At 36.1% G+C, this 26,991-nt stretch overlaps 2 protein-coding genes across 2 annotated transcripts; both read right to left on the minus strand.

Annotated features, from left to right (window-relative positions):
- Nucleotides 1–6,777: 6,777 nt before the first annotated feature.
- LOC109613522 (protein takeout-like) lies at nt 6,778–9,760 on the minus strand. Its single transcript, XM_020038450.2, has 5 exons — nt 9,660–9,760; nt 9,205–9,288; nt 8,993–9,143; nt 7,211–7,350; nt 6,778–7,145 (listed from the first exon to the last, which is right to left on the minus strand). Exons 1-5 carry the CDS (start codon nt 9,724–9,726, stop codon nt 6,844–6,846), a joined length of 744 nt encoding a protein of 247 aa, XP_019894009.2. The 5' UTR covers nt 9,727–9,760; the 3' UTR covers nt 6,778–6,843.
- A 1,918-nt stretch (nt 9,761–11,678) lies between these two features.
- Nucleotides 11,679–26,850, minus strand: LOC131801522 (uncharacterized). The gene is made up of 10 exons (XM_059120280.1): nt 26,683–26,850; nt 24,300–24,383; nt 23,934–24,084; nt 23,732–23,871; nt 23,371–23,670; nt 17,814–17,891; nt 12,507–12,590; nt 12,286–12,436; nt 12,069–12,208; nt 11,679–12,007 (listed from the first exon to the last, which is right to left on the minus strand). Exons 1-10 carry the CDS (start codon nt 26,765–26,767, stop codon nt 11,709–11,711), a joined length of 1,512 nt encoding a protein of 503 aa, XP_058976263.1. The 5' UTR covers nt 26,768–26,850; the 3' UTR covers nt 11,679–11,708.
- Between the last annotated feature and the right edge of the window lie 141 nt (nt 26,851–26,991).

Consider the following 26,991-nt stretch of genomic DNA (forward strand, 5'->3'; position numbering starts at 1 on the left):
GCTTTTTATACCTAATTTGTTTTGGTTTAGAACGTTTGAAACGTCACATTTGCAAATTTAGAAAACAAGTTTCGGCAATTGATATGCCAGCCTTCTCGTTGATTTCCAGCTTTTCAGATACGGACCCTACTTTGGATTAATAATTCGGAATTATGTCATTGTATTGTTTGTTTAATGTCGATATTTTAAATATCTCTTTGACGCTGATGAGCATTTGGGCGCCATAAGAGAATATGAATCAAAAAAGAGGTTCTTTCTAAGGTCGAACAGTAATATAATCTTGATGTCTTATTTTAAAAAGACATTTGATACACTCAGACACGCGATATTAACTGAAATACATGCGTGACGCAAAATTTTTGGAAAAAACAGAAAATCGATAATCTATTTTATATTGATAATCTAAAATTTTACACCCTCGTACCAGCTATAACATACTACGAACGCATATGATTGTTCGCTGGTGGCTGCTCTGCTTGATTGTCGATGTCGTATATATATATGATCGGTTGATAGTTATCTACTTAATTTATCTAGTCAAAACAGCATAAAAGTATACATTACCAAGACGACTACAACATAAGTATTGATAGGTTATTAATTTTGACCACCAATCTCCCAAAACTAGTATAGGTTTCATTCTAAAGCCAATTAAGTCAGAACTTTGAGAATTTGAACACGGTCGTTAAGAAAACATTGTTGACCTCTTCAAACTCGGTAGGCAGATATGTGGACTGCCAATGTAAGTGTTTTCCAATTTGAAAATGTTCAGTGATACCTAGACACCACAATAAACTTGTCTTCCTGTGATTTCAATAGTCCATTTCTATAAAGAAATTTTTGAAATATTTCAAACCGGCAACTAATACACGATGAATGTTTTATTTAAACGTTGGGCGCCATTTAGTCTCCGGTTTTCTGATACCCTACCCTCTCTCTCTCTCTCTCTCACATGGAACGTTAAAATGTATATGTACAGGGGGAGATAAAAAAAAAAAAAAAAAAAACTGCAACAAAGTCAAACGCCATAATTTTTACATTTTTTTTTTTAATTTTATTGAATAAAAGCCAAAAAATATCGGAAATAGCATCAAATTTTAAAATAAGTTTAGATTTGTTCGAATTGGTCAACTTTGGTACGAATTATGGCCTTCAAACAACCAATGAAACCGTCACACGCTATCCGAATGTTGCTCCGCGGTATTTTGGCCCATTCCGGACGAAGCGCTTGCTTGTTGTGGTCGACACTTCGGTATTTTTTAGTGCCAACCTTGCTTTCCAAAATACACCAGGCACAATAGTCCAACGGATTGGTTTCCGGAGATTTTGGTGGCCATTGTGCGTTGGAAATGAAGCGAGGAACCTCATTTTGTAAACATTCTTGGGTGGCGTGTGCTGAGTCCTGTTGGAATGTCCAAGGTCTGCGGACAAAATGTTTGCGTGCCCAAAGCTTTAATACTCCCTCCAGAATATTTTCGCGATAATATTCGGCATTTATTCTGATGTCGATTAATACGAGCGGAGATCGACCATCGGCTGTTATGACGGCCCACACCATCACCATGGCCGGCGCTTGAGTTCTGGTGACCAACCGAAGGGGCACATTTTAAGTTGACCTCTTTGACAAATAAACATGATAATTTTGTTTCTTTACAAACTGCTGGACAACGAAGGTTTTTCTCATCGGAAAAAACCAAATTCGGCAGTTCACCACTTTCGACCAAGCGAAGCAACTCTTTAGCTCTTTTGAGTCTAATTTCTTTCCGTTGCTGTGTTAGTTCTTGCACTTTTTGGAATTTCAATGGCTTTACCCCGAGCTACTTTATCCAATATTTGCCGAATGGTATATTGTGATATGTTCAGCTCACGAGCAATTTATCGGTCACATGCGACGCGGGTTTCGATCAAGTCGCTTCTTTATTTTTCGAACCATTTCTGCTGATGTTGCTGTTTTCTTCCGTCCACTTCTTTGATGTAGCCCTACACCCTACCAGTATCACGGTAACGAGCGATGGTACGAGACACAAACGATTTATTCACATTTAAATGCTGGAGTGCTCTAACGAAAGCCACTTGTGGTTTTCCAGCCAAATATAAAGAAATCATACTATCACGCTTGAATTCCATCACGAATAACTTTTTTTCTGGATAATTCTCACCAAAATGCTTTTGTACGCTTGTAAACAATATAATGAGCTGTCAGTGGAATAATTTTAACAGCTGTCGGACTAATGGCTTAGAAATGATAGCAGTCTGAAATGGGTTGCAGTTTTTTCATCTCACCATGTATAATAGATCTTGTGTTGATGGAAATTTTGAAATGTGCCAAGTCTGAATGGAATCGGAAGTTAATTTCACGTTTTGTGAGCTTCATGGATAATCAAAATTTTGAACCTCTTGTGGGGGAGGTACCAGTAGGAGTGGACCTATATATCCCAACAGCAGATCCTGTGTTGGTAGAAATAATGGGATGTGTGAAATATGAAGAGAACTGGATGCTTATTTCGAATTTTATAATCGTTTTGTTTATTCAATTTGGACCCTTTGTGGGGGACGTTCCAGAAGGAATGGTCCGATCTTTACAATCTTTATATTGGGCTGATAGAAATATTGAGATGTGCCAAGTCTGAATAGAATCGGATTTTAATTTCGCGTTTTATGAGCTTCATGGATATTCAAAAGTTTGACTCATTGTGGGGGAAGTATCAGAAGGAGGTGTCCGATGACCTTGAATTAATAAAAATATTGTGGTATGTGTAATTTGAACTTTTGTATAAGTTATAATAACTCAAAATTTTAACCCTCTGTGGGGAGGTACTGGATGGAATGGGTCGATATTGTCCATTTTCGCACCTGATCTAGCACTGATGCAAATATTAGAATTTGAAAAGTTGAAAAATCTGATTATGTTTTCCGTGCAGTAAATTAGGTACCAGAAGGAGCGGACCGATATTACCCATCTCCGAACTCAATCTAAGTTTGACAATAATATTACGATGTACAAAGTTTGGATCAAATCGGGTACTCCCTTCGAGAGTTATCATGCGCAATAGCCAGCCAGGCAGACAGACCGACTAACGGAAGGACATCGTTAGATCAACTTCAAATGTTCTGAAACGAATTTGGTCCAAAAGACACCTAGTGTCTAAAACCGTTATTTCGATAAGGCACGATACCCCCTCTAGCCATATGGCTGAGGGTTTCAAAAATAGTATGGGAAAGAAATAAAACAATGACAGGAAAATAATAGTGATAAACTATAGTAGATGGAATGTAGAAAATCCTGTTGTTGTAAATTTATTCAAAATAAAAAAAAATATGTTTAATAAGGAGGGATTCCAAACCAAAAAGGAAATCGTTGGCAAGCACTAATTATCTGTTTTAGCACTCCAGTGGTACTAATAGCACGCTGGTTTACTTTGCGACTCAAATTTTAAAATTAACGGAAATCATCTAAATTAACTTAAATATATTACATACATTCGTAACAATATTTGCCTTATGATGGTCCCTTGTTGGGCGCCAAAAGTTAAAGAACTGCGGCTTTTCGAGTTGTGGTCTAAAGGCGTTAATATTCCGTAAAAATAATGGTAATGGTTGGGCGAAATAGTATTAAAAAATAATTGAGTTTATATTCAGCACAAGTAAACATTTTTTTCGTATATTTCTCGTATATTCTCTTGTTTGTAGGGTATATGCTTAATTTATATCTTCCATTATATCTTCCATTATAATCTGCTAATTAAGCCATTTGATTTAATTTCCAAAGAATGGACAATTGTTATTTAATTGTTTCAACGAAGAACTGGATTCATCAATAAATATACAAATAATCAATTACAGTAAAACCAAACACAATCCTATTTTTTTTTTAAAGACAAAGAAAACTTATCGCTATTTGGGCGCCATAATTGCCGTAAATCAAGAACTGTGGTTTTTCCATAGACAAATTGTATGCATTTTATTTTTATTGATTTCATACTCCTCCATGGTAATGCATATACTTAAAATATGTCTTCAATAATTAACTAATTAAGTCATTTAAGTAAATTTCCAAGGCAATTAATTATTTAATTGCTTAAATTAAGAACTAGACTCATCCATAAAAAACGTCAACTACAGTAAAACGTTAGCAAATCGATTCGAATGGCGATCATATCTAAATACAGTAGTCAAAAGACGATGGGTAAACAAACTGTGAAAGTGAAATTAAAAACTCGCTTTATTCAGGCCGCCGATTACTTCATAGCTATACCCTACACCATGACATGCAAAATATAAAAAAATATAAAAATAACCCGGAACAAAAGCTTAGGCTTTAAATATGTATATGAGCTATTAATTCTAACAAATTTCACGTGTTCTTCATATTTAATCTTCTTTCAACGGCACGAAAGCCTATTGTCATAGGCATTAAGAGTATCGTATAGTCAATGACGACTGATATTGATCTTCTATTGGCTACTGGTTTTAAATTTATTCCTAAGTGATTCATAAACAAAAAAAAAAAAACAGTTAATTTAGAATTTATTGCGTACTCGTTGCCTAAACACAGGTTTAATTCTTTGGGAATATTTTTTTTCTACAAACGTAGACAGATAAATGAAGCGATAAAACCAAATTGATAATAGAACACACGTTTATTGTACGGCAAACACACGTCCGATACCTGATAGACGTGCTTTTCCAAAGCGAGCGTCCCTTCGGTAGCAGAAGATAAGTTGGCCATCTCTGTGAAGAAGACCCTCTACATTCGTATTCTAGTTAGCCCTTGAACATCTGTTTTGTGGACGCATCTTCTTTTTTTTTTTTCAAAAAATGCAACTCTGTCTAGGGGACCTACAGCGCTAGCCAAATGCCTGAAATAAGAGCACAGTTGTTCACTCGGGAGCGAAAGATGCTCGCGAACATGATTGCTCGGAAAGTGGGAGTTTTTTTACGGAGTCTACTCTTATGCTTTATGTGGGAGCACTCCGGAGTCACAACTGTTTGAATAATTAGAATGAGAGCAGAATCGCTCAAATAAGAGCAAGAATTTGTTCTAAGAATGTAAATGAGTGAACAAATTTTTGGTTTTTTGATTTGTAACAGAGTAACAGAAAACGGGTTTTGATGTTGCTTTGTACTGTAGATGAGGGAAGATGGGGGGTTATCTTGCACAGAAAAATACACATACATAGAAATACAACAACGGTATGACAAAAACTAAGGTTGATCGGAGAAAAAATAAAATCTGCTCGATTTAGAACGAATTTTGCGAGGTGGCACTCGCTCAAATTTTAGTGAGTTTCACTCTTTGTACAAATTTGAGCAAATTCTGCTAATAACTAACTATGACTACTTATGTTTCCTTCGCCAAAGGATTAATCTATTTTAAACAATATTTACTATCGGATGTTACACTGTTAGATTATTGAAATGGGCGATGACCGGCAATTGACCCGGTTGCCTTGCTCATCCGCTTCTTAAACGATTCTTCTCCTTTTTCTTAGGGATGGAAACCTCTAATGCTAACCATAAGAAATTAGTCTATTCACTTAAAATCGATGGATACTTCCCTTTTCTGTTGGCAAGTAGGCGCTATGTTCATTTTAAACCTGAGTTAGCCTTAAGCCTAAAATCCTCTTTTAAGTGCGGAGCCGCTCCATTTGGTGATGGGAAGATATTTAAACTCAAATAGGAAAAGCACACACAATTAGTGACCTAATTGTATGATAATCGTCAGATCTCCAGTAGCACTTATCGCACACTGAGGGGCATCTCTAGGTATGTAGTCAATATGCCTAACAAATTTTAAGTTGCTGTTGCCTCGAATTTCAAGAAGTGGCTTATACCGCCTAGCGCTGTTGTTTAAACATATTTTCTTGCCTTTGAAGGTAATCGCTTCGCATTTATCTAGGTCTAAGAGCACTTTCCTCGTTTGCAAGTTTTTGGAGAAAATGTTGAAAAGGACATGTATAGCTATAATGTAGTTTTGCACCAATGGAATACCAAACCCATTGATATTTTTAAAACAACTTTAGAACAGATTAAATAATTGGAATTGAATACTCCTTCTGGTACCTCCTCCACAAAGGGTTAAAATTTTTAACATTCATGAAGCTCATAAAACACGAAATTTAAATCCGATTCCATTAAAACTTGACAAATTTCAATATTTCCACCAACACAAGATCTGTAATAATGATCGCAGAGATAGAACTATTCCTCCCACAAAGGGTGAAAATTTTGAATAACCAAAGCGATCATAAAATCCGAAAGAAGCATTCGCTTCTCTTCAAATTACACACATCACAATATTTTGGGTTAGGTCTGGTGTGTAATTGGGATATATCGGGCCACTTCTTCTGGTACCACCCTCACAAGGGGTCAAAATTTTGAGTATCCATGAAGCTCGTAAAACGAGAAAATAGCGTTCGTTTCCACTCAGACTTGGTACATCTTAACATTTCTATCAACACAAGATCTGTTATAAATATGGTAGATATCGCCCCATTTCTTCTGGTAACTCCCCACATAGGGTTCAAGATTTTGAAAAACAAAGCGAAATAAGCATCCAAATCCAAGAACTTGCAATAACTTTTCCTATCAATGAGTGATATTTTTTATTTATATATACATTTATGGCCTTAAAATACATATGCATATTTTTTTTTATTATTTTAATATACCTACCACCGTACATTTCCATAATAGCCTGTTTTATTTGGCGTCTGCCTATACACCATTAATAAAGAGCAAGAAAATCTTCATTCGTGTGTCTAATATTTTTTCAAACACTTTTTATATATTTTTTATTCCCTGATAAATATTAATGAAATTTAAAACAAGCAATGATTTTATCTATTCTGTGAAAAATTTCTCATATGAATATTTGCTGAAAACATCATTGATAACATCGCCATAAATTGCACTGAAACCTTCGGCCAGCGATGTCCGAACTTCTTGATAAATATCGTTCCAATTTTCATTGAGAAATAAATTCATATTGTCTCCCAGTGTTTTATCGCCATTGAAGAGATTTTCCACTTTATAGGTCATATGTTTGGGTTCGGCATCCAGCTGCATATCCTTAATTGTCATGTAGGTTTCACCATCTTTTTCCAAGGGGGTTCCCACAAAATCCATTTGCAGAGTGACGTCAACTGTAAAAGGAAATAAGGGAGAATTTTGTTAAAAACCCATTTTTTCATTTAGAGTTCTCAATTACCCATTGTAATATTGCTTTGTCCACTACCCTTAATGGGTAATATTAGAATTTTCCCATCTATGACATAATCGCCAACTAAGCTTAAATAATCGATTTTGAATATCAGCTGATTCTTTTTGGTCATATCTTTGTCGAAACCTCTGAAAGGGTGAATTAGAAGTATTATTAGTGGTGTTACTGTTATTCTTACTATTATTATTTTAGCGCAATATAGCACAATTACGTTACATCAAATTATTAATTTAAATACTATTTTCTTTATTAAACAATAATCAAATATTCGGCAGTTTTGATAGAACCAAAAAGGAAAGTAAATCGCCCAAAGTAAGAAAAAAAAAAACAAAATAGTATCAGTCGGTTTATCCGACAGATGTATACATCAGCCTTGAGTTATGATTGTTCAAACTGTTGACCCTATATGGGGGAGGTTCCGAAGAAGTTAGTTAAGAGAAATATTTAGATATAGGAAGTTGTAAAGAATCGCTGAACAGTTTTTTCCAAGTTATGACAGATAAATGCATTGGAAATTGTGACCCTTTGTGGGCGAGCTACCAGAAGGGGTTGGCAGACATATATCATCTTCTATACAGATCTTGCGTCAGCAAACATATTTGGATGTATGAAATTTGAAGAGAGCTGGATGCTCATTTCGCTTTCTTTGAACGGTACCTATACCTATGTGGTAGAGGTACCAGAAGAAATGGTGCGATATGTACTATCTTTATAACAGATCTTGTGTTAATAGAAAAAAATTAAGACGTGCCAAGTCTGAATGGAATCGGATGTTAATTTCGTGTTTTATGAGCTTCATGAATATTCCAAATTTTGGCCCTTTGTGGGGGAGGTACCACAAGGAGCGGGACCAGAGCTTGGGTTTATAAAAATATTGTGATGTGTGTAATATGAAGACAATCGGACCCTTAGATCACATTTTGTAAGAGTTATAATTATTCACAATTTTGACCCTTTGTGGGAGAGGCACTTGATGCAGTGGACCGATATTGTTCATTTTCGCAAAGGCCCTAGCACTGACGCAAATATTAGTATTTGCAAAGCAGGAGCAGAATTGGATTACCCCTTCTCTTTCTGTGTAATAAAATATTTTTTTTTTTTTTTGAAAATTTCGTGGAGGAGGTACCAGAAGGAGTGGACCGATTTTGTCCATCTCCGAACTCCATGTAAGTTTGACAATAATATTACGATTTTCCAAGTTTGGGCCAAATCAGATGCTTCCTTCGGGAGTTATCGTGGGCACCTGCCAGGCAGACGGACGGACGGACATCCCTGGATCGACTCCAAATGTCCTGAAACGGATTTGGTCCAAAGAGACCTAGGGTCTAAAACCGTTATTTCAATGAGGCACATTTTGGCCGTATCAAATTATATATATACCCTCTAGCCATATGACTGAGGGTATAAAAAAATCCCAGTTAAAACAAGGACAATATATGCCCAATTCCTTTCATATTCCGAGCGGATGGAAAAGTGGTAAAGTGTAAATAAATCTTTCCATTGAACTGTGCAGCCATTTTGTGAGGTAATGGAACATAGCTCTAGTTTACTGAGCGAGGAACTATTTTGTTCACCTACTTTCTTATGCTCTGTTCCAGAACGGCAAGAATATTAAGGTTCTTACTACGATAAACGATTATCCCTTTATAACATTAAAGCAAATTGCAAAACTAGTAGATTTTTGCAGCTTCTGGAACAGGGCATTATTTTATTTTAGTTCAGTCGATTCATTCAGTTTAATCGTGCCTTTTCGTTGTTTGTTCAACTTACTTGACTTTCACGACCTTTGCCGTTTTCCAGCCATGTACGGAATTATTGGTTAATTTCAAATCAATATTTACAGGACTATCGGCTGCTTGATGTATGCGAACATTTTCCAAAAATAATGGATCGATTTGTTTTAGATTTAAAGAATCATCACCTGGAATGGAATACATAATTTTATGGACTTCATTTCAGTCTAAATTGTTTCCTGCACATACCAGCATATTTTTCACTCATCAAATATTCGATAAATTTACCGATACACTCAGTATCGCCAAATTTGCAGGGTTGGGGATCGTTGGCTGCAAAGAAAGTATTTTTTAACAAAATATTTTTAGTTTTGAGGCACTCTGTATTTTTTTTTTGGTTAGAAGAGTAGAAAAGCTCCTTAAAGTAGGCAATGGTTTTGAGAATAAAACACCACGAAAACGTTTATTGTTATTATCGATCCAAATGTCTTCGTAAATCGCGTTATTCAGATCGGCAATAAAGAATCTGCGTAGATCGTTTTTTATGCTCTTATTCTAACACATCCTCGAAATATCCTGTTTACTTTGTTGAGGACACATTTTTATGGATGTGAAAATTAGTTTGTTTAAACCACATGTCATTCAATTCAGGTATAGTATGATCGAGAGTTAAGTATCCTTTCTTGACATTTTATAGCACTTACGAAATTCTCCCAGGATACCGACAATAAAAACACTTATAACACAAATATTCGCATATAATTTGGTCATTTTTTTTTTCGTTTTTTTCGATTTGCATATAATGTGAAATTTAAATAAACTACAATTCCCACATAGTTAGAAGTATTTATACCCAAAAACTAGTTAATTTTCTCGCATGTGTCTCAGTGATAGGTGTCAAATTTTAGATTTAATTGTTTAACTCGAAAATGAATGCGTGCTAATAGATAGACAAGTGATATGCATAAGAAATCTTAACATAAGCACGAAATTGGAAATTACATAGGTTTCCCATAGAAAGCTATATACGTTGCACGTAATTTACGTCCTTACCTAATTTGAAGGTTTTTCGTAAAAATGTGCTATGTATCACAATAAAATCTGTAAGATTTAAAGAGAGTTCGCTGCTTGCTTCACTTCTTTGAGCGTTTTGTTTTTCAAAATCTTGGGGGAGATACAAGAAAAAATGGTCCGATCTCTACCATCTTTACAACAGATCTTTTGTTGATAGAAATATTGAGATGTACCAAGTCTGAATGGCATCGGATGTTAATTTCGCGTTTTATGAACTTCATGGATATTCTAAAGTTTGACCCTTTGTGGGTGAGGTACCAGAAGGAGTAGACCGGTATATCCCATCTTCATAGCAGATCTTGTGTTAGTAGATATAATGACATGTGTGAAATTTGAAGAGTATCGGATGATTATTACAGATTTTATGATTGTTGTGGTTATTCAAAATTTTGACCCTTTGTGAGGGAGGTACCAGAAGGAATGGTCCCAACTCTAGTATCTTTATAACAGATCTTATGTGGATGGAACTATTGAAATGAACCAAGTTTGAATGGAATCGGATGTTGATTTCTTGTTTTATGAGTTTTATGAATATTCAAAAATTTGACCCTTTTAGGGGGAGGTACCAGAAGAAGTGGACAGATATATTCCATCTTCACACCAGACTTTGAGTTAATAAAAATAATGTGATGTGTGTAATTTGAAGACAATCGGCCTTTTACATCACATTTTATAAGAGCTATAATTATTCAAAATTTTGACCCTTTGTGGGGGAGGTACTTGATGGAGTGGACAGATATTGTTCATTTTCGCACCTGACCTAGCACTGATGCAAATATTAGGATTTGCAAAGTGGGAGCAAAATTGCATTATCCTTTCACTTTCTGTGCAGTAATTTTTTTTTTTTGAATTCCGGCCTTTTGTGTGGGAGGTACCAGAAGGAGTGGACCGATATTGCCCATCTCCAAACTCGATCTAAGTGTGATAATAATATTACGATGTACAAAGTTTGGCCAAATGAGATACTCTGGCTGCACACCAGTCAGCCAGACAGACAAACGGATTGACATCGCTAGATCAACTCCAAATGTCCCGAAACAGATTTGGCCCAAAGAGACCTAAGGTCGAAAACCATTATTTCGATGAGGCATATGGCTGAGGGTATAACAAATAATTGTTGATCTACCTTTGGTCAATACAACTAGTGAGAAAGTCAATAGTAAGTCAATAGTGATTACTTTTTCATATTTCCTACAGGGATATGCAGTAGCCAAGGCCAGTCTATAGTAGGAAGAGTGAAATCGAGTTTTGTACATTCGCCCTGAGCAGAAAAATGACTTCTCGATCGATTGTACCAAATTAGATAAAAATCGTTTTGACTTTTTAAACCAGAATCGATTTTCATTTCAGATTATTTCAGATTCTGAAGTTTTGGCAATGTATAATTTGAAGTAGATCTCAAAATCGATTAGACTTCTGGAATTTTTGCCACAGCCTGACATCAATTTCGCGTTTTTGCCTTCGGAAGGATCTTATGCAACAGTGCCCAGTGGGGGCCTTCACAAATTTCTGAAATTTTGCTTTCATGAGCCTTCCATATTTGACTGAGTACTTGTGACCTATTTTCATTCTGTAAGACAATTATCTCATCCACACGTATTTGAGCCTGCATTTACGGCCATTCTGCCTCGATTATTTATTGACTATTTTCATTTAATTTCATAAAATTCATTTACAATTTAATTTGTAAAATATTTCTCATACGGATATTTGGCAAAGAAACGATCGACAACTTGGTTGGCAACAAAACTGACACCACGTGTCAGAGGTTCGGCTAGCTCCGGATAGATTTCGCTCCAGTTCTTGGTCAAGAATTTGTTCATGTTATCGCTTAATTCCTTGTTGTTGTAGAGGTTTTCGAAATTGAACGTAATACTCTTGGGATACAAATCGATATAGAAATTTTTGACTCTCATATAAGTGGCTCCGTCTTTTTCATATGGTGATCCGGTCCAGCCAATGCGATATTTGGGTTCGTCTAAAATTAAATTAGATACGATATTTGAAGGAACATATTTTAGAGAAACCCATTAACTTACGCATGGTAATATTTGCTTTACCCTCGCCTTTTATGGGTAAAATCAAAACACTACCCGTTATGACATAGTCGCCGACCAGTGACAGATACTGGGCTTGGCCTGAAATTTCATGTTTACCGGCAATCTCCTTGCCAAAGCCCCTTAAAAATACCAAAGGATAATTTTAATAAAAAAAAAAACAAAAATGAAATCAAATGAAATTGAAATCCTGTCTTACTTCTTTTTCTCAAATCTTAAAGTTTTTATCCCCAGGACCTCAGAACCATTCATTGAGCATCTAATATTAACTGGACTTTCGGCACCTCGCGCCACTACCAATGTTTCGAGAAAGAGAGGATCGATAGACTTTAAATCGTAATTTGTATCGCCTAAAGGGGAGGAAAAGTATTTAATGTTATTGAGATTTATTTTTATCAGTAAATTGCATTAAGAACATACCACTGTGTTTTTCAATCATAAAGTAGTTAAATAGCTTTCCAATACACTCAACATCGCCATGTTTGCAGGGTTTCGGATCATCAGCTGGAAAAAAAAGTTTTAAAAAAGCACTTGTAGAGTTGAGTATTCGTAATTGATTTTGAGGTCATAGATTTTTTGTCGAGTTTCAGTTTCAAACGAGCCAAATAATATACAATGATGTTTTGATGTCCTACTACTTTTATAGTACATACCATCAAGACGATGTTAACCTGGGTTTGACAAAACTAAACATCAAAAATATGATATAAATACTGCGATGTGTCAGTTTTGGTCTATATTGGTTACTTCTTTCATTTTGTATGAAATATGTGATAATTTTAGAAACGTTAAAATGTGCCTCAAGCACCAGATATATTCCATTTTCATACTTCATCTAATACAGATAAAAATATTGGTATGGGCAAAATTATAAGAAAATCGGAGATATATATCCGACTTTTTTGCGAAATCATAAATTCCATATTCATTTCAGATTTCTGGTTGAGAGAAATGCTGACTTGTTTCGCTAGAGTTTACAGATAAAAGTATTGAAATTGTAACAATTTGTGGATAAGGGGTTCAGAAGGGGTTCGCGATATGTATCATCTTGTCAAATATTGTCTTAGCAAAAATATTTGTATGTGTGAAACTTGAAGAGATTTGGATTCGTATTTCTCTTTCTTTGAGCGTTTTGTTTATCAAAATATTGAAACCTATTTTGGGGGAGGTACCAGAAGGAGAGGACCAATATATCCCATTTTCACAGCAGATCTTGTGTTAGTACAAATAATGGTATGTGTGAAATATGAAAAGAACCGGATGCTCATTTCCGATTTTATGATAGTTTTGGTTATTTAAAACTTTGACCCTTTGTGGGGAAGGTACCAAAAGGAGATCTGTTATAAAGATGGAGGAGATCGGACCCCTCCGTCTTTATAACAGATCTTGTGTTTGTGGAAATATTGAGATGTGCCAAGTCTGAATGGAACCGGATGTTAATTTCTCGGTTTATGATCTTTATGGATATTCAAAATTTTGACCCTTAAGAGGAGGTACCCGAAGAAGTGGATTGATATATTCCATCTTCACACCAGACCTTGGGTTAATAAAATTATTGGGATGTGTGAGATTTGAAGACAATCGGACTCCTACATCACATTTTATAAGAGTTGTAATTATTCAAAATGTTGACCCATTGTGGGGGAGGTATTTAATGGAGTGGACCGATATTGTTTATTTTCGCACCTGACATAGCTCTGATGCAAATATTAGGATTCGCAAAGATGGAGCAAAATCGGATCGACGTTACTCGTTCTGTGCAGAAAATATATTTTTTGAAAATTCATCTCGAATAATATTACGAAAGCAAATTGGATACTCCCTTCGAGAGTTATCGTGCGTATCAGCCAGACGGACGGACGGTCGATCGGTCGGACATCGCTAGATCGACTCCAAATGTCCTTAAACGGATTTGGTCCAAAGAGACCTAGGGTCTAAAACCGTTATTTCGATGAGGCACTAGCCATATGCCTGAGGGTATAAAAATCGAATTTTAAGTGGTGGGGGAGGTTCTTGATGAAGTTGACCGATATTGTTTCATTTTCGCACTTGACCCAGCACTGATGCAAATATTAGAATTTACAAATTTGGAGCAAAATCGGATTATTTTTTTTCTTCTCCTCTCAGCCATATGGCTAGAGAGGGTATAAAAATCGAATTTTAAGTGGTGGGACTAAAACGAAATATCGAAAGGTTTTTGTTGAAATAAATTATCGAAAAGTTTAAGTATCGTCTTTTCATTGCGATTACATATTTTAAAGAGACAGAGTAAAATGTCTTCCCTTAACGTATTTATATTTATTAATTACTTCCGGATAGCGATGCAATACAATCATAGTTATTCATGCCCAAACAATTCTAAAACCTTAGTAATCAGTATTTCTAATATTACACATTTAAACAATTAATTTTTTAAATAATGTTTGTTTAGTACTCAATTCATTCATTTTCTTCCAATACAATGTTTAAAACAAACAATTTTATTTATATTTTCATTGTTTACTTTCATCTACAATTGTCCCGAAGCAACCTGCAGTAGTCAATCTAAAATCGGAAATCATTAAAAAAACGTGGTATGTAACGTCGTTGAAGTTGTTATGTTACAAATAATTGATTAGTTAATTTAATGATGACAAACAATGGAAATATAAATCTAAATGGTTGCAAAACAGCAGTGCTTTGTTGAGGTTAAACGTCTTGCCGCTAGATATCTGCCGGTGAAGTGTAACAAAAAATTATACTTTCAAATGAACGATCTCTCTATTGAGAACACGGGCAAGTAATTGACACCTGTATCAATAAGAAATGTTTTAATTGGTGGAATATACTCCAAGTAGATTTTAGTTTGAAGCTAGTCATAGAGGGGAAATAATGGATAACTTAACGATATCTAAAGAAAAAATTGTGCAACCCGCATTAAGTAAATTAAAGGCAATGCAGGGGTTTTAATCGCAAGAATACAGAGAATAATTGGCTAAGAGATTGGACTTCTGAAACGTATGGTAGGGACATCTAGAGCAGTTATTTTTGTTACAATAATCTTTTATATTGTATATAGTAACCTGTGAGTACCTTGTAGGAAGGCTAGTCTAGTATTTATGAGACATTATCAACACTTTGTCTACATGCTTTATTTTTCTCCCAGTAGGAAGAAGCATAAGCAATGACAGCCGATAAACTCAGCTTCTTCTTATCTTCATTTCGTTAACTGTTCTGAAGCATACAATTTTAGCGGCTGTAAAAAGCATTTGTTGAAAGTGAAATAAACGAATCTCCAAATTGCTGAAATAGTTTAAATGAAAAATGTATAAAATTAAATTATATAAAAAGCCTAAAAAGCAATTTGTTTTATACCAAAATAGAAACCTGAAGGCTACCGAAAACATTTGAGGTAAAAGTCAAGATTCTAATTTTGTGGAGTATATGGAATATGTTGTGGAGTCTGCTGATGACAACAGGACAGAGGATAGTTTTTGAACGATTTTTCGATTCTAGAATTTGAAAAAAAAACGGAATATTGAAACAGTATCTTCTCGATAATGTTTGGAGAATATGCTTGCAATACTACAGGAGGAAACCTTGAAAGTATCACCATAATGGCTTAACAAATTGTAGTTTGTTTATACCCTCAGTCATATGGCTAGAGAGAGTATATATCATTTGATCGGCCAAAAAGTGCCTCATCGAAATAACGGTTTTAGCACCTAGGTCCCTTTTGACCAAATCCGTTTCTGGAAATTTGAAGTCGATCTAGCGATGTCCGATGTTGGAGTATCCATTTGGGTCCAAACTTGGTACATTATAACATTATTATAAAACTTAGATCGAGCTCGGAGATGGACAATATCGGTTAACTCCTTCTGGTAACTCCCCCACAAAATATCAATATTTTCAAAAAAAAAAAAAAATAATAATTTACTGCACACAAAAGAAAGGATGATCCGATTTTGTTCCAACTTTGCAAATCCTAATATTTGCCTAATACCTAGGTCAAGTGCGAAAATGGACAATATCGGTTCACTCCATCAAGTACCAAATTTTGAATAATTATAAGTCTTATAAAATGTGATGTAAGTGTCCGATTGTCTTCAAATTACAGACATCACAATATTTGTATTAACCCAATGTCTGACGTGAAGACGAAATATATCGGTCTACTCCTTCTAGTACCTCCCCCACAAAGGGTCAAAAATTCCTAATATTTATGAAGCTCGTAAAACGCGAAATTAACATCCGTTTCCATTCAGACTTGGCACATCTCAATATTTCTAGCAACACAAGATTTTTTATAAAGATGGTAGAGATCGCATATCTTCTTTTGATACCTCCCCCACAAAGGGTTAAAATTTTGAATAACCAAAACGATTATAAAATCCGAAATAAGCATCCGGTTATCTTCAAATTGCACACATCACAATATTAATCCAAGGTCTGGTGTGCAGGTGTAATATATCAGTCTACTCCTTCTGGTACCTCCCCCACAACGGGTCAAAATTTAGAATATTTATGAAGCTCATAAAACGCGAAATTAACATCCGATTCCATTCAGACTTGACACATCTCAATATTTCCATCAACACAAGATTTTTTATAAAGATGGTAGAGATCTCATATTTTCTCCTGATACCTCCCCCACAAAGGGTTAACATTTTGAATAACCAAAACAAATATAAAATCCGAAATAAACATCCGATTCTCTTCAAATTACACACATCACAATATTATAATCAAGCCAAGGTCTGGTGTGCAGATGAAATACATCGGTCTACTCCTTCTGGTACCTCCTCCACAACGGGTCAAAATTTTGAATATCCATGAAGCTCAAAAATCACGAAATTAACATCCATTTTCATTCAGTCTTAGCACATCTCAATATTTCCATCAACACAAGATCTGTTATAAAGATGGTAAAGATCGCACAATTTCTTCTGGTACCTCCCCCACATAGGATTCAAGATTTTGAAAAACAAAACGCTCAAAGAGATAAACATCCAAATCCATCCATCCACATCCAAACCCTTCTGGTATCTCACCCACAAAGGATTAAAATTTCCAATACTTATATCAGTCATAAATTGCGAAAAAAGTCGGCGATTCTTTACAACTTGTTATATCTAAATATTTCTCTTAACCAGAAATCTGATAAGAATATGTAATTTATCGGAATTTATGGTTTCGCATAAAATTGGATGTCGATGTCCTTCAAATTTTGCTCATACCAATATTTTTTAATCTGTATTAGATGAAGTGGAATATTTCGTTCCGCTATTTCCGCTACCTCACACATATTTCTACATTTTCCAAAAATCTGCACATATCTCATATCAAGTATATAAAGTAGCCGATATAGTCCAAATCTGGCAGGATGTAATATTTATATCAGTCTTAGGTCAGATACGAATTGCTCAATATTGGCCAACTGCTTGGGAACCTCCCCCATAAAGAGTCAACAATTTGAATAATCATAACTCAAGTCGGGGGGTATACACCTGTCGGAAAAACCGACTGATACTATTTTAATTGTTTACACTTCAGACTTTACAATATTTGGAAAGTGTCCTTTAATCCTTCAGATCTTTTTTGTGGTTTAATTCAAAACACTAACATCACGGACACCGACATACTTTCGTCCTACTCAGATACATATATGCGTTCATTTTAGGAGTATAATTGTAATCCTTTAATTGTTTGGATTTTTCCATTTTTTCTCCGCCGCGTTACACTTACGAAAATCACCAATTACGCCACCAATCGCCACTGCAACTAATAATATAACCACTTTGATTGGCATTTTACTGCGCGATGCTAATTAGATGTTCTGATAAAGATTAAGTTTGTTCGACTATTGAAGCGGACTTGAGCAGGCGTTCCTTATATATGTGATACCTTCGTCATTGGAGAATTAGAGCCCATTAGAATGCACGTTTCAATCATTACACTGGTTTACAAATCAATCGTCGATAATTGAGTAAATGTTTTGAAAAAAAAATAAATGCAATCAAGGGAATACAATTAGTTAGTGGAAGAAATATTTAAAAATAATATAATGTCAGCCAGCGATGCAAACTTAGTGCTTTTCGCGCTATTTATGGTGCTTTTTAGACCCCCTAAAACGCCAAAATAGTGGGCATAGCGCGAAACGAAAAAAAAGCACTGTACGTACGCTTTTCATCTTTTCTGTTGGTGATTTTAGCGCGTTTTAGATTTTTAAACATAACAATGTTTATACATTCGAATATTTTGATAGTATGACATCTACTTGTCGCAAGTTCTTTACAAATTCTTTACGTGTCATTCCTGTCATTGAAGTTATTTTGTTTACTCTTTCTTAATAAACCATAATAAAATGAAGAATTTTGTGTATTATAAACCAATTGAAGGAAAAGTGAAATGAACGAGAAAAAAACGTAAGTTTATACATGGCTGCTTTCTTGTACGAGTTTACAAAACTTAAACTGAATTTGAAGCTATGGAACATAATTGTTTCTAAAAATGTGTATGTCTGCAAGTTTTAACCACATGTAAAATGTTCCTAATATATCATATTTTTTTTAAAAATATGTATGCACTTATATACATGAAATATTTATATATGTTGTTGTTGATTTAAGACACATTTTTCAATGGAATTGTCTGCAATTCTACACAAGGAGTTCTTTGTGAGTACTTTACCCCCTGAAATAGAATTGTCGGTAAGGTCCACAATATCGTATATCCTCAATATATCGGCATCTTCCGATATTGGGTATTTTTGTAGATTTTAACAGAATTTTTAATGGATTTTTTTTTTTGTAAATTTCCTAATTCGTTTTAAATGGTGGAGGGTATTCAAAGTTCGGCCCGGCCGAACTTACTGCTTTTTTACTTGTTTAAAAATATGTATGCGCTTATATACATGAAATGTTTATTTTGTTGTTGCAAAATGGTCAGGCTTTATCTCTTTATTGTTGTTTTTATAAAAACAACGTTTGTTTAATGAAATGTTTATATAAGATACGATCTAAATTTTTGAATAAAACAGTATTTAGTTTAAAAAAAGGGTTTTATTGACAATTTTGGTTAGAAAAAAATACATAGCGCTTTTTACGCTTTTTTAAGGAAAATTTTTACGCCATTTACGCTTTTCTGGTTTTTAATTACGCTTTTAGCTCTCAAAATGTTGGCATCACTGATGTCAGCAAAATATGAATAGAAACATTGCCGGCCTTTGATTTAGGGATGGACAATGTTTTACAAAGATGGATATTCTTTGAGACCAATTTTGTTCAACTAACAAATAACTAATTGTGATGGCACATTATTTTGAGTGCGGTTGAGGCGCTGGGAAAATCTAATAATTGAAAACCAGTAAGGAAAGGTCAAAAGCCGGGCGGGACCGACACCACTATGCGTATTTAGTAGAGCTCCCGTAACAAAAAAGTTTATATTGGGAATTAATCTGAAGTAGATAATACCAACTTTGAACCAAATAACTTCGCTGTATAGTGCATGATATGACTTCGATACGGAATATATTAAAAATATTTATTGTAGCAATAGATATACCGGACCTAGTTTTACCAATGGTAAAATTCGGTTGAATATGAAAAAAATCTATTCAATTTGGTCTAATATGTCATATACAGGGTGACATAAAAAAATCTGCAACAAAGTTTTACGCTATAATTTATACTTTTTTTTTTTAAATTTTACTGAATGAAAGCAAAACTGTCGGAAATAGCATCAACTTTTCGAATAAGTTTAAATTTGTTCGAATCGATCACCTTTGGCATGAATTGCGGCCTTCAAACGGACAATGAAACCGTCACACGCTGCCCAAATGTTGCTCTGCGGTATTTTGGCCCATTCCCGCCGAAACGCTTTTTTGAGGTGATCAACACTTTGGTATTTTTTAGTGCAAAACTTGCTTTCCACAATACTCCAGGCGGATTAGTATCCGAAGATTTCAAGGGATTGGTATCTGGAGATTTTGGTGCCCATTGTGCGCTGGAAATGAAACGAGGAATCTCCTGTTGTAACCATTCTTGGGTGGGCGTGCTGAGTACGATGGTGCTGAGTCCTGTTGATATGTCCAATGTCTGCCGCCTAAATATTTGCGTGTCCAAGACTTTAATACACCCTCCAGAATATTTTCGCGATAGTATTCGGCATTTATTCTGATGACACTGTCGATTATTACGAGCGGAGAGCGACCATCGGCTGTTAAGGCGGCCCGCACCATCACCATGATGATGGCCGGCGCTTGAGTTCTGGTGGCCAACCGAAGTTGCACATTTTCAGCTGACCTCTTTGGCAAGTAAACACGATCATTTTGTTTGTTTACAAACTGCTGGACAACGAATGTTTTCTCATCGGAGAAAACCAAATTCGGCAGATCACCGCTTTCGGCCAAGCGAAACAACTCTTTAGCTCTTTTCAGTCTATTTTCTTTCTGTTGCGGTGTAAGTTCTTACACTTTTTGGAAGTTCAATGGCAATTTTTCAATATTTGCCGAATGGAACATTGCGATATGTGCAGCTCACAAGCCATTTCTCGGCCACTGAGACGCGGGTTTCGATCAAGTCGTTTCATTACTTTTCGAATGCTCTAACGATAGCCACTTGTGGTTTTCCAGCCAAATATAAAGAAAATACACTATCACGAATAACTTTTTTCTAGAAAATTTTCACCACAACGCTTTTGTACGCTTGTAAACAATATAATGAGCTTTCACTGGAGTATTTTTACAGCTGCTGGACGAGTGGCTTAGAAATGACAGCAGTCTGAAGTTGGTTGCAGTTTTTTTCATCTCACTCAGTATTTGTAATTTAAGAAAACAGTAGACTAGTGTTAGGGATTTAAGATACGTAATGATATTGATTAAATAAACTGGTTATTCGGTTGGCCACAACACTGATTATGCCAAAATAAATACCCTTATACTAGGGACCTGGTTTACATCTGATGCTGGTTTACTGAAGTCCCAAAGTGAGGAAAGCAATGCCAACTATGTATGGCATGCACGCACCAAATTTTTTCTTATTACCTTTCATGTAAACTTCCACTTAGATGAAAGGTCCGAAATCTTTGAAATTTATACTTAAAAACTGAGATTAATTCTAGGTTTGTCCTGCCGCGAAGATAGGAAAATTTTGAGGTCCGTATTGGGGCCTCCTTTTATTTCCAACACTGGCAAGTATATTTTTTATCCTACACCCGAGATTCGGTTACAATTCTAGGGCAGAAATTGCACATTTACGCATCTCACCTTAACAAAGTTTCGTTATTCATAGACCTATTCTCAGATCTTATGTAAGTCGGAATAGGTAGATAAGATTAGAAAATATTTGTAGATATTATATTTGGAGGGGACACATTTCAGAATATAATATCTATAATTGGGCTTCCGTAAGAACGGTGTTAACTGTACAAAATACCTTCAAAAAGATCTCAGAGGAAGACCTTTCAGAGATCTTCTTTATATGGACAAACTGTTTGTTTTTTTGGAGACAGATAGAGCTGTAATCTATAAATATTTCTAGTAAAGATAACTAAGTAAAATCAGACCCTTTTAAACCTCGGAACAAGCTACACAATTTTTATTTTCTTTAGTTTATTAATTGCACCCTTGAGACTAAATTAGGAGTCAATCTTTTCAGGGGGAGATTTCATAGACAAGACAAGATGGTGGGGGGAGCTTTCATACTTCTCCAAAGACGAGTTGAAGCAGTGTCCATAATAAAACTGGAGCGAAGTCTACATAGACGAGTTGAAGGAGTATCCATAATTGAGCTGGAGCACAGTCTCCATAGACAAGCTGGAGGGCATTCTCCATAGACGAGCTGGAGCACAGTCTCCATAGACGAGCTGGAGCGCAGTCTCCATAGACGAGCTGGAGCGCAGTCTCCATAGACGAGCTGGAGCGCAGTCTCCATAGACGAGCTGGAGCGCAGTCTCCATAGACGAGCTGGAGCGCAGTCTCCATAGACGAGCTGGAGCGCAGTCTCCATAGACGAGCTGGAGCGCAGTCTTCATAGACGAGCTAGAGCGTAGTCTTCATAGAAGAGCTAGACCGCACTCTTCATAGACAAGCTAGAGCGCAGTCTTCATAGACAAGCTAGAGCGCAGTCTTCATAGACAAGCTAGAGCGCAGTCTTCATAGACAAGCTGGAGTGAAGTCTCCATAGTTGAGCTGGAGCGAAGTCTCCATTGACATAGCGAGTTGGAAAGGGAGTCTTCATAGATGAGGAACATACTCTCCGCAGGCAGAGTTTCCATTGTTGGAGTCTACGCAGGCGAGTTGAAGGTGGGGTCCTCATAGACGTGTTAAAGGCGGAATTTCCATAGACGAGTTGTGAAGCCTCCATAGACGGGAAGTCTCGTACCTTCTGAGGGACTTCATTTCATCGGTCTTCTACGAATGAAACCTTTAGAAGATCTTCATTAGAAAGATGATTCTCATGAGGACTCAAAAATTGAGAGAAGTCCTCTTTAGGTACCAGCTGTCCAAGGTCTTCCTCAATTGGAGACTCATTTAAACTTTTCTCGCTATAGATGAAGGGTTCAATAGAAGGGCTTTGAAGGCTTTCATTCTATCGATGAACTTTTAAAGTTCCATTGTCTTTACAGTTTAGAGGTCTTCTGTCCATAGAAGACCGGTTAAAGGTTTTCTGTCAATAGAACCTATTTTGAAGAAAGCATTTTACTCTTTTCTTCCTATAGAACACCTCTTGAAGTTCTTCTGTTTATAGAAGGCCTTTGGAAGATTTTCTGTCAATAGAATACCCTTTGAAGGTCTTCTATTTGCAGGAGACCTGTTGAAGGGTCTATTGAAGGCCCTCTTTTTATAAAAGGCTTTTGGAGGCGTTCTGTTTTTCCAAGAATCTTTAAAGGCATTCTATAGAGGACCTATGGAGTCCTTCAGTTTTCCAGGACCCTTTGAGGACTTCCGTCTATAGAAACCCTTTTGGAGGTCCCTTTTGTGTAAGGGCCATTTTGATAGTCTTCATTCTGTAGAATATCTTTTGAAGGCCTTATTTAAAGGGCTTTCAATATGTATTTTTCGGTTAGAACACATTCAACAGGTTCTTGATAGAAAGAAGATCTTCAGCCGGGTTTCTGTAGATAGAAAAGTTGTAACAGGTGTAGAATATTTTAAACCTTATGCCTTGTTCTCGAAAAGCCTAGACGTATTTAATGCATCCTGTAGCATGATTCATCTTTTAAAAATTGTCGGAAATAAAAATTTATTATACCACATATTCTTTTCAATATATTCTACGTACAATTTTCTATAAACAAATTTATTCTAAAAACAATTTCTCATAGGGATGTTTATCAAAAACACCCTGAATAACATTGCGGGCAATCGGAGCCAAGCCCTTTGTCAATGCGGTATGGATTTCGGGATAGGTTTCCTTCCAACTGTCAGTTAAGAATTTATTCATATTATCGCTGAGAAACTTATCGTTGAATAGATTCTCAAAATTGAAAATGACATTCTTTGGTTCCAAATCAACGGTGAATTTATCCAATTTCATGTGGGTAGCACCACCATCCTTTACATTTGGTGTGCCCATCCAACTGATAGTTATTTTGGGTTCGACTGGAAGACAAAACAAGGATTAGGAAATAATTACATATGTATTGGAAAAATCGTTACCTACCCAGTGTTACATTGCTTTTACCCGAACCGTGTATGGGAAGTACCAACACCTTGCCGGATATCTTATAGTCTCCCACTAAGGCCAGTTTATCAGTTTTGAATATAACTTCATGTTTTGTTGCCAAATCTTTGCCGAAGCCTCTGAAAGTAAAAAAAAAATCAAACGAAGTTATCAGAAAACCAAAAAAAATAATTATACGCACTTCGTTTTTAACAATGTTGCCGTTTTAAGTCCAATCCCCACGTTGTTGGTAAATAACAAATCAATGTTGACTGGACTATCACTACCCTGTTTGATGTGGAACTTTTTGACAGGTATGGGATCCATGGCACTTAAATTCAGGCTGTCATCACCTGGGAGTACAAAAAAAAAAAAAAAAAAATAGAAAATGGTTATGGAAAAATCAATACCTCCTAAGGACTTATTATGCTAGGAGTTCAGGTAAAGATCAGGATAATAATTTAGTTTGAGGAAAGTGGTTAAGGTAATTTGAAGCCGAATTTGTTTGGAGTATATATTGATCTTAATACTCCTCATTTTGAGAACCTTATTATTTAGTAAAACATACCACCATATTTCTCCCTTGCAATAAGTCCAATAACTTTTCCAATACATTGTTCATCGCCATATTTGCAGGGCTTTGGATCATCCGCTGAAACAGTTAGAAAATAGAAATTTATTAAGTGAAAATTTTTAAATATAAATATTAAGTATTAATTAGGGTTAAATCCGCGTGAAAACAAATTAATAAGATTTACGGTTCATTATCTTCATATAGGAGAGCTGTGTCTCCATAGTCCTGCTGAAGGGAGTCTCCATAGACGATGTGAAAGCAAATCTTCATAGATAAGTAGAGAGGAGTCTCAATAGATGAATTATAGGAAGACTCTATAGACGTGTTGAAGGGAGTCTGTATAGACGAGCTGATGGAAGTCTCCAGAGATGAGCTAAAGAAAGTCTTCATAGACGAGCTGATTTAAAAGACAAGCTAAAGCGAGTCTTCATAAACGGTTTGAAGGAAGTTTTCATAGTCGAACTGAAGAGAGTCTACGAGACGAGCTGAAGGAAGTCTTAATAGTAATAATCCATTCTGGAAGACCTGAAGAAAGTCTCCTTTCGAGACGAGCTGAAGGGTGTCTCCACTCTAGAGGAGCCGGAGGCAGTCTGTTCAGTCTTCAGAAGCGATTTAGGCAGTCTCCTCTACTTGAAGGATGTCTTGTGCCTACACGAGCTGAGGGGACTCTCCTTTCGAGACGGGCTGAAGAGAGATTCCACTCTAGACGAGCTGAAGTTAGTTTCCATTCTAGAAGACCTGAAGAGAGTATTTTTTCGAGACGAGCCGAAGTGAGATTCCACTCTAGACGAGCTGAAGGGAGTCCCCCCTCTAGAGAAGCTGAGGGCAGTCAACTTCAAGAGCGATGAAGGCAGTCCTTTCGAGACGAGCTGAAGGGTGTCTCCACTCTAGAGGACCCGGGGGCAGTCTGTTCAGTCTCTAGAAGCGATGAAGACAGTATCCTCTACCTGAAGGTGGTCTTCTCTCTAGATGAGCTTTTGAGACGAGCTGAAGGGATTCTCCTTTCGAGACGTGCTGAAGGGAGATTCCACTGTAGATGAGTCTAATTTTGAGACGAGCTGAATGGAATCTCTAGAAGAGCTGAAGGCAGCCTGTTCTTCAGAAACGATGAAGGCAGTCTCCTCTACCTGAAGAAAGTCTCCTCTTGGGATGAGCTAAATTGAGTCTCCTTTGGGGACGTATTGAAAGGAGATTCCACACTAGACGTGCTGAGGGCAGGGTCCATTCTATAAGAGCTGTTGGCAACCTGATTTTCAGGAGCGATAAAGGCAGTATCCTCTACTTGAAGGGAGTCTTCTCTCTAGAGTCTCTTCTCTAGACGAGCTAAATATAGTTTTCTTTATAGGCCAGCTGAAATGGAATCTCCATAGGCGAGCCGTGGTAGCCTCCGTAAACTAGCTGAGTGGGTCTAGAATGATGAGCTTAAGGGAGTTCACCTAAAGAGTGCCGAAGACAGTTTCCTTCTTAAAAAAATAAACAAAATCTATAGCCGACTGAACGGACATATTTATGAACAACTAGAATGCAAAATTTACTGAAGTCCAGAAGCAAGTATCCTCTGCTCTTAAAAAGAGCTGAAGAGTGTTTAAAGCTGAAAAGGAGGGGTTCTATACATAAGTCTAGAAAAACGCTTTTATTGAGGACCAGAATGGTTCGAATCCTTTTAATCTTCCGATCTCGAGGGCTGGATTTTTGATGCTACTCAATAATCTATAATGAACAGATTAAGGCCGAAAATCTATTTCTGCATTTTTATGCGGATTCCTTTAAAGCTTCGTCGATGACAGACTCTTCATTATCTGTTTAAAATGAGTATAGAGATTAGATTTTAGGTACAGAAATGGTCGGGTTGGACTCACTTCTGGCCCTAAATTTGGAAAAATATTAAGACTTTCGATTAGCTTCAAAAAAGGACCTGATAATGTCTATAAATATTTCCTTTCAGGCCGTTTATAGCAATTCATTGGTCTGGCTTATAAGAATTTTCTTTCAGCTATTCCATGTCTAAAGGACTCCTTTGTAGCTGTCGATATTAACTCCTTTGAGTCCAATTAAAAGGTCTAAATTGCAGTTTAAATTTCAGCTACTCCAAGACGACTCATGGGCTTAGTTTTTACGACTCTTCATCTCATATCCTTCCAGTTTTCGGATACAAACACTATTTTTCCAGGACGCTGGATCATTATCCTTATTTTAAGATTGGTTATAATTTATATATTTTTATCGGAACTTGAAGCAAATATTTTGTATGGCACATGTCTTATTACTTTTATATCGGTTTTTGTGTGCGGATGAGTACCGTTCCAATGGGGAACCCGTTTTTCTATATCCTTTAATTTTCACAATTCCGCTTGGTTTTTTTTTTCATCTCACTTACGAAAGGCACCGTTCGCCACAGTACTCCACGCTATCACCAAGCCGAATAAAATAAAAATGTTTACAAAAAAGTTTTTAAAATACATTGTTGCTATTTTATTTTGGTTGGTGTTTGTTTTTGTTGCCTGACAATCCGCACAATTCGAAGCGTGTTACAAAACTGTTAGAAAGCCATTTATAATGGCGACATTTTATATACTTGTCTGTTTTGCAAAATTTCCACTTGACTTCGATACGGAATATATTAAAAATATTTATTGTAGCAATAGATATACCGGACCTAGTTTTACCAATGGTAAAATTCGGTTGA

This window comes from Musca domestica, unplaced genomic scaffold (genome assembly GCF_030504385.1).
Source record: "Musca domestica strain aabys unplaced genomic scaffold, Musca_domestica.polishedcontigs.V.1.1 164, whole genome shotgun sequence".
NCBI lineage: Eukaryota > Metazoa > Arthropoda > Insecta > Diptera > Muscidae > Musca > Musca domestica.

Coding starts and splice junctions, on each gene's coding strand:
- LOC131801522 (XM_059120280.1), bottom strand. CDS start 26,767: ATGTATTTTAAAAACTTTTTTGTAAACATTTTTATTTTATTCGGCTTG. Junction 12,209..12,285: donor TTAAGATTTGAGAAAAAGAA/GTAAGACAGGAT, acceptor GGTATTTTTAAG/GGGCTTTGGCAAGGAGATTG. Junction 12,008..12,068: donor TAAAGCAAATATTACCATGC/GTAAGTTAATGG, acceptor ATTTAATTTTAG/ACGAACCCAAATATCGCATT.
- LOC109613522 (XM_020038450.2), bottom strand. CDS start 9,726: ATGACCAAATTATATGCGAATATTTGTGTTATAAGTGTTTTTATTGTC. Junction 9,289..9,659: donor CGGTATCCTGGGAGAATTTC/GTAAGTGCTATA, acceptor CTTTCTTTGCAG/CCAACGATCCCCAACCCTGC. Junction 7,351..8,992: donor GCAAAGGTCGTGAAAGTCAA/GTAAGTTGAACA, acceptor TCACCCTTTCAG/AGGTTTCGACAAAGATATGA.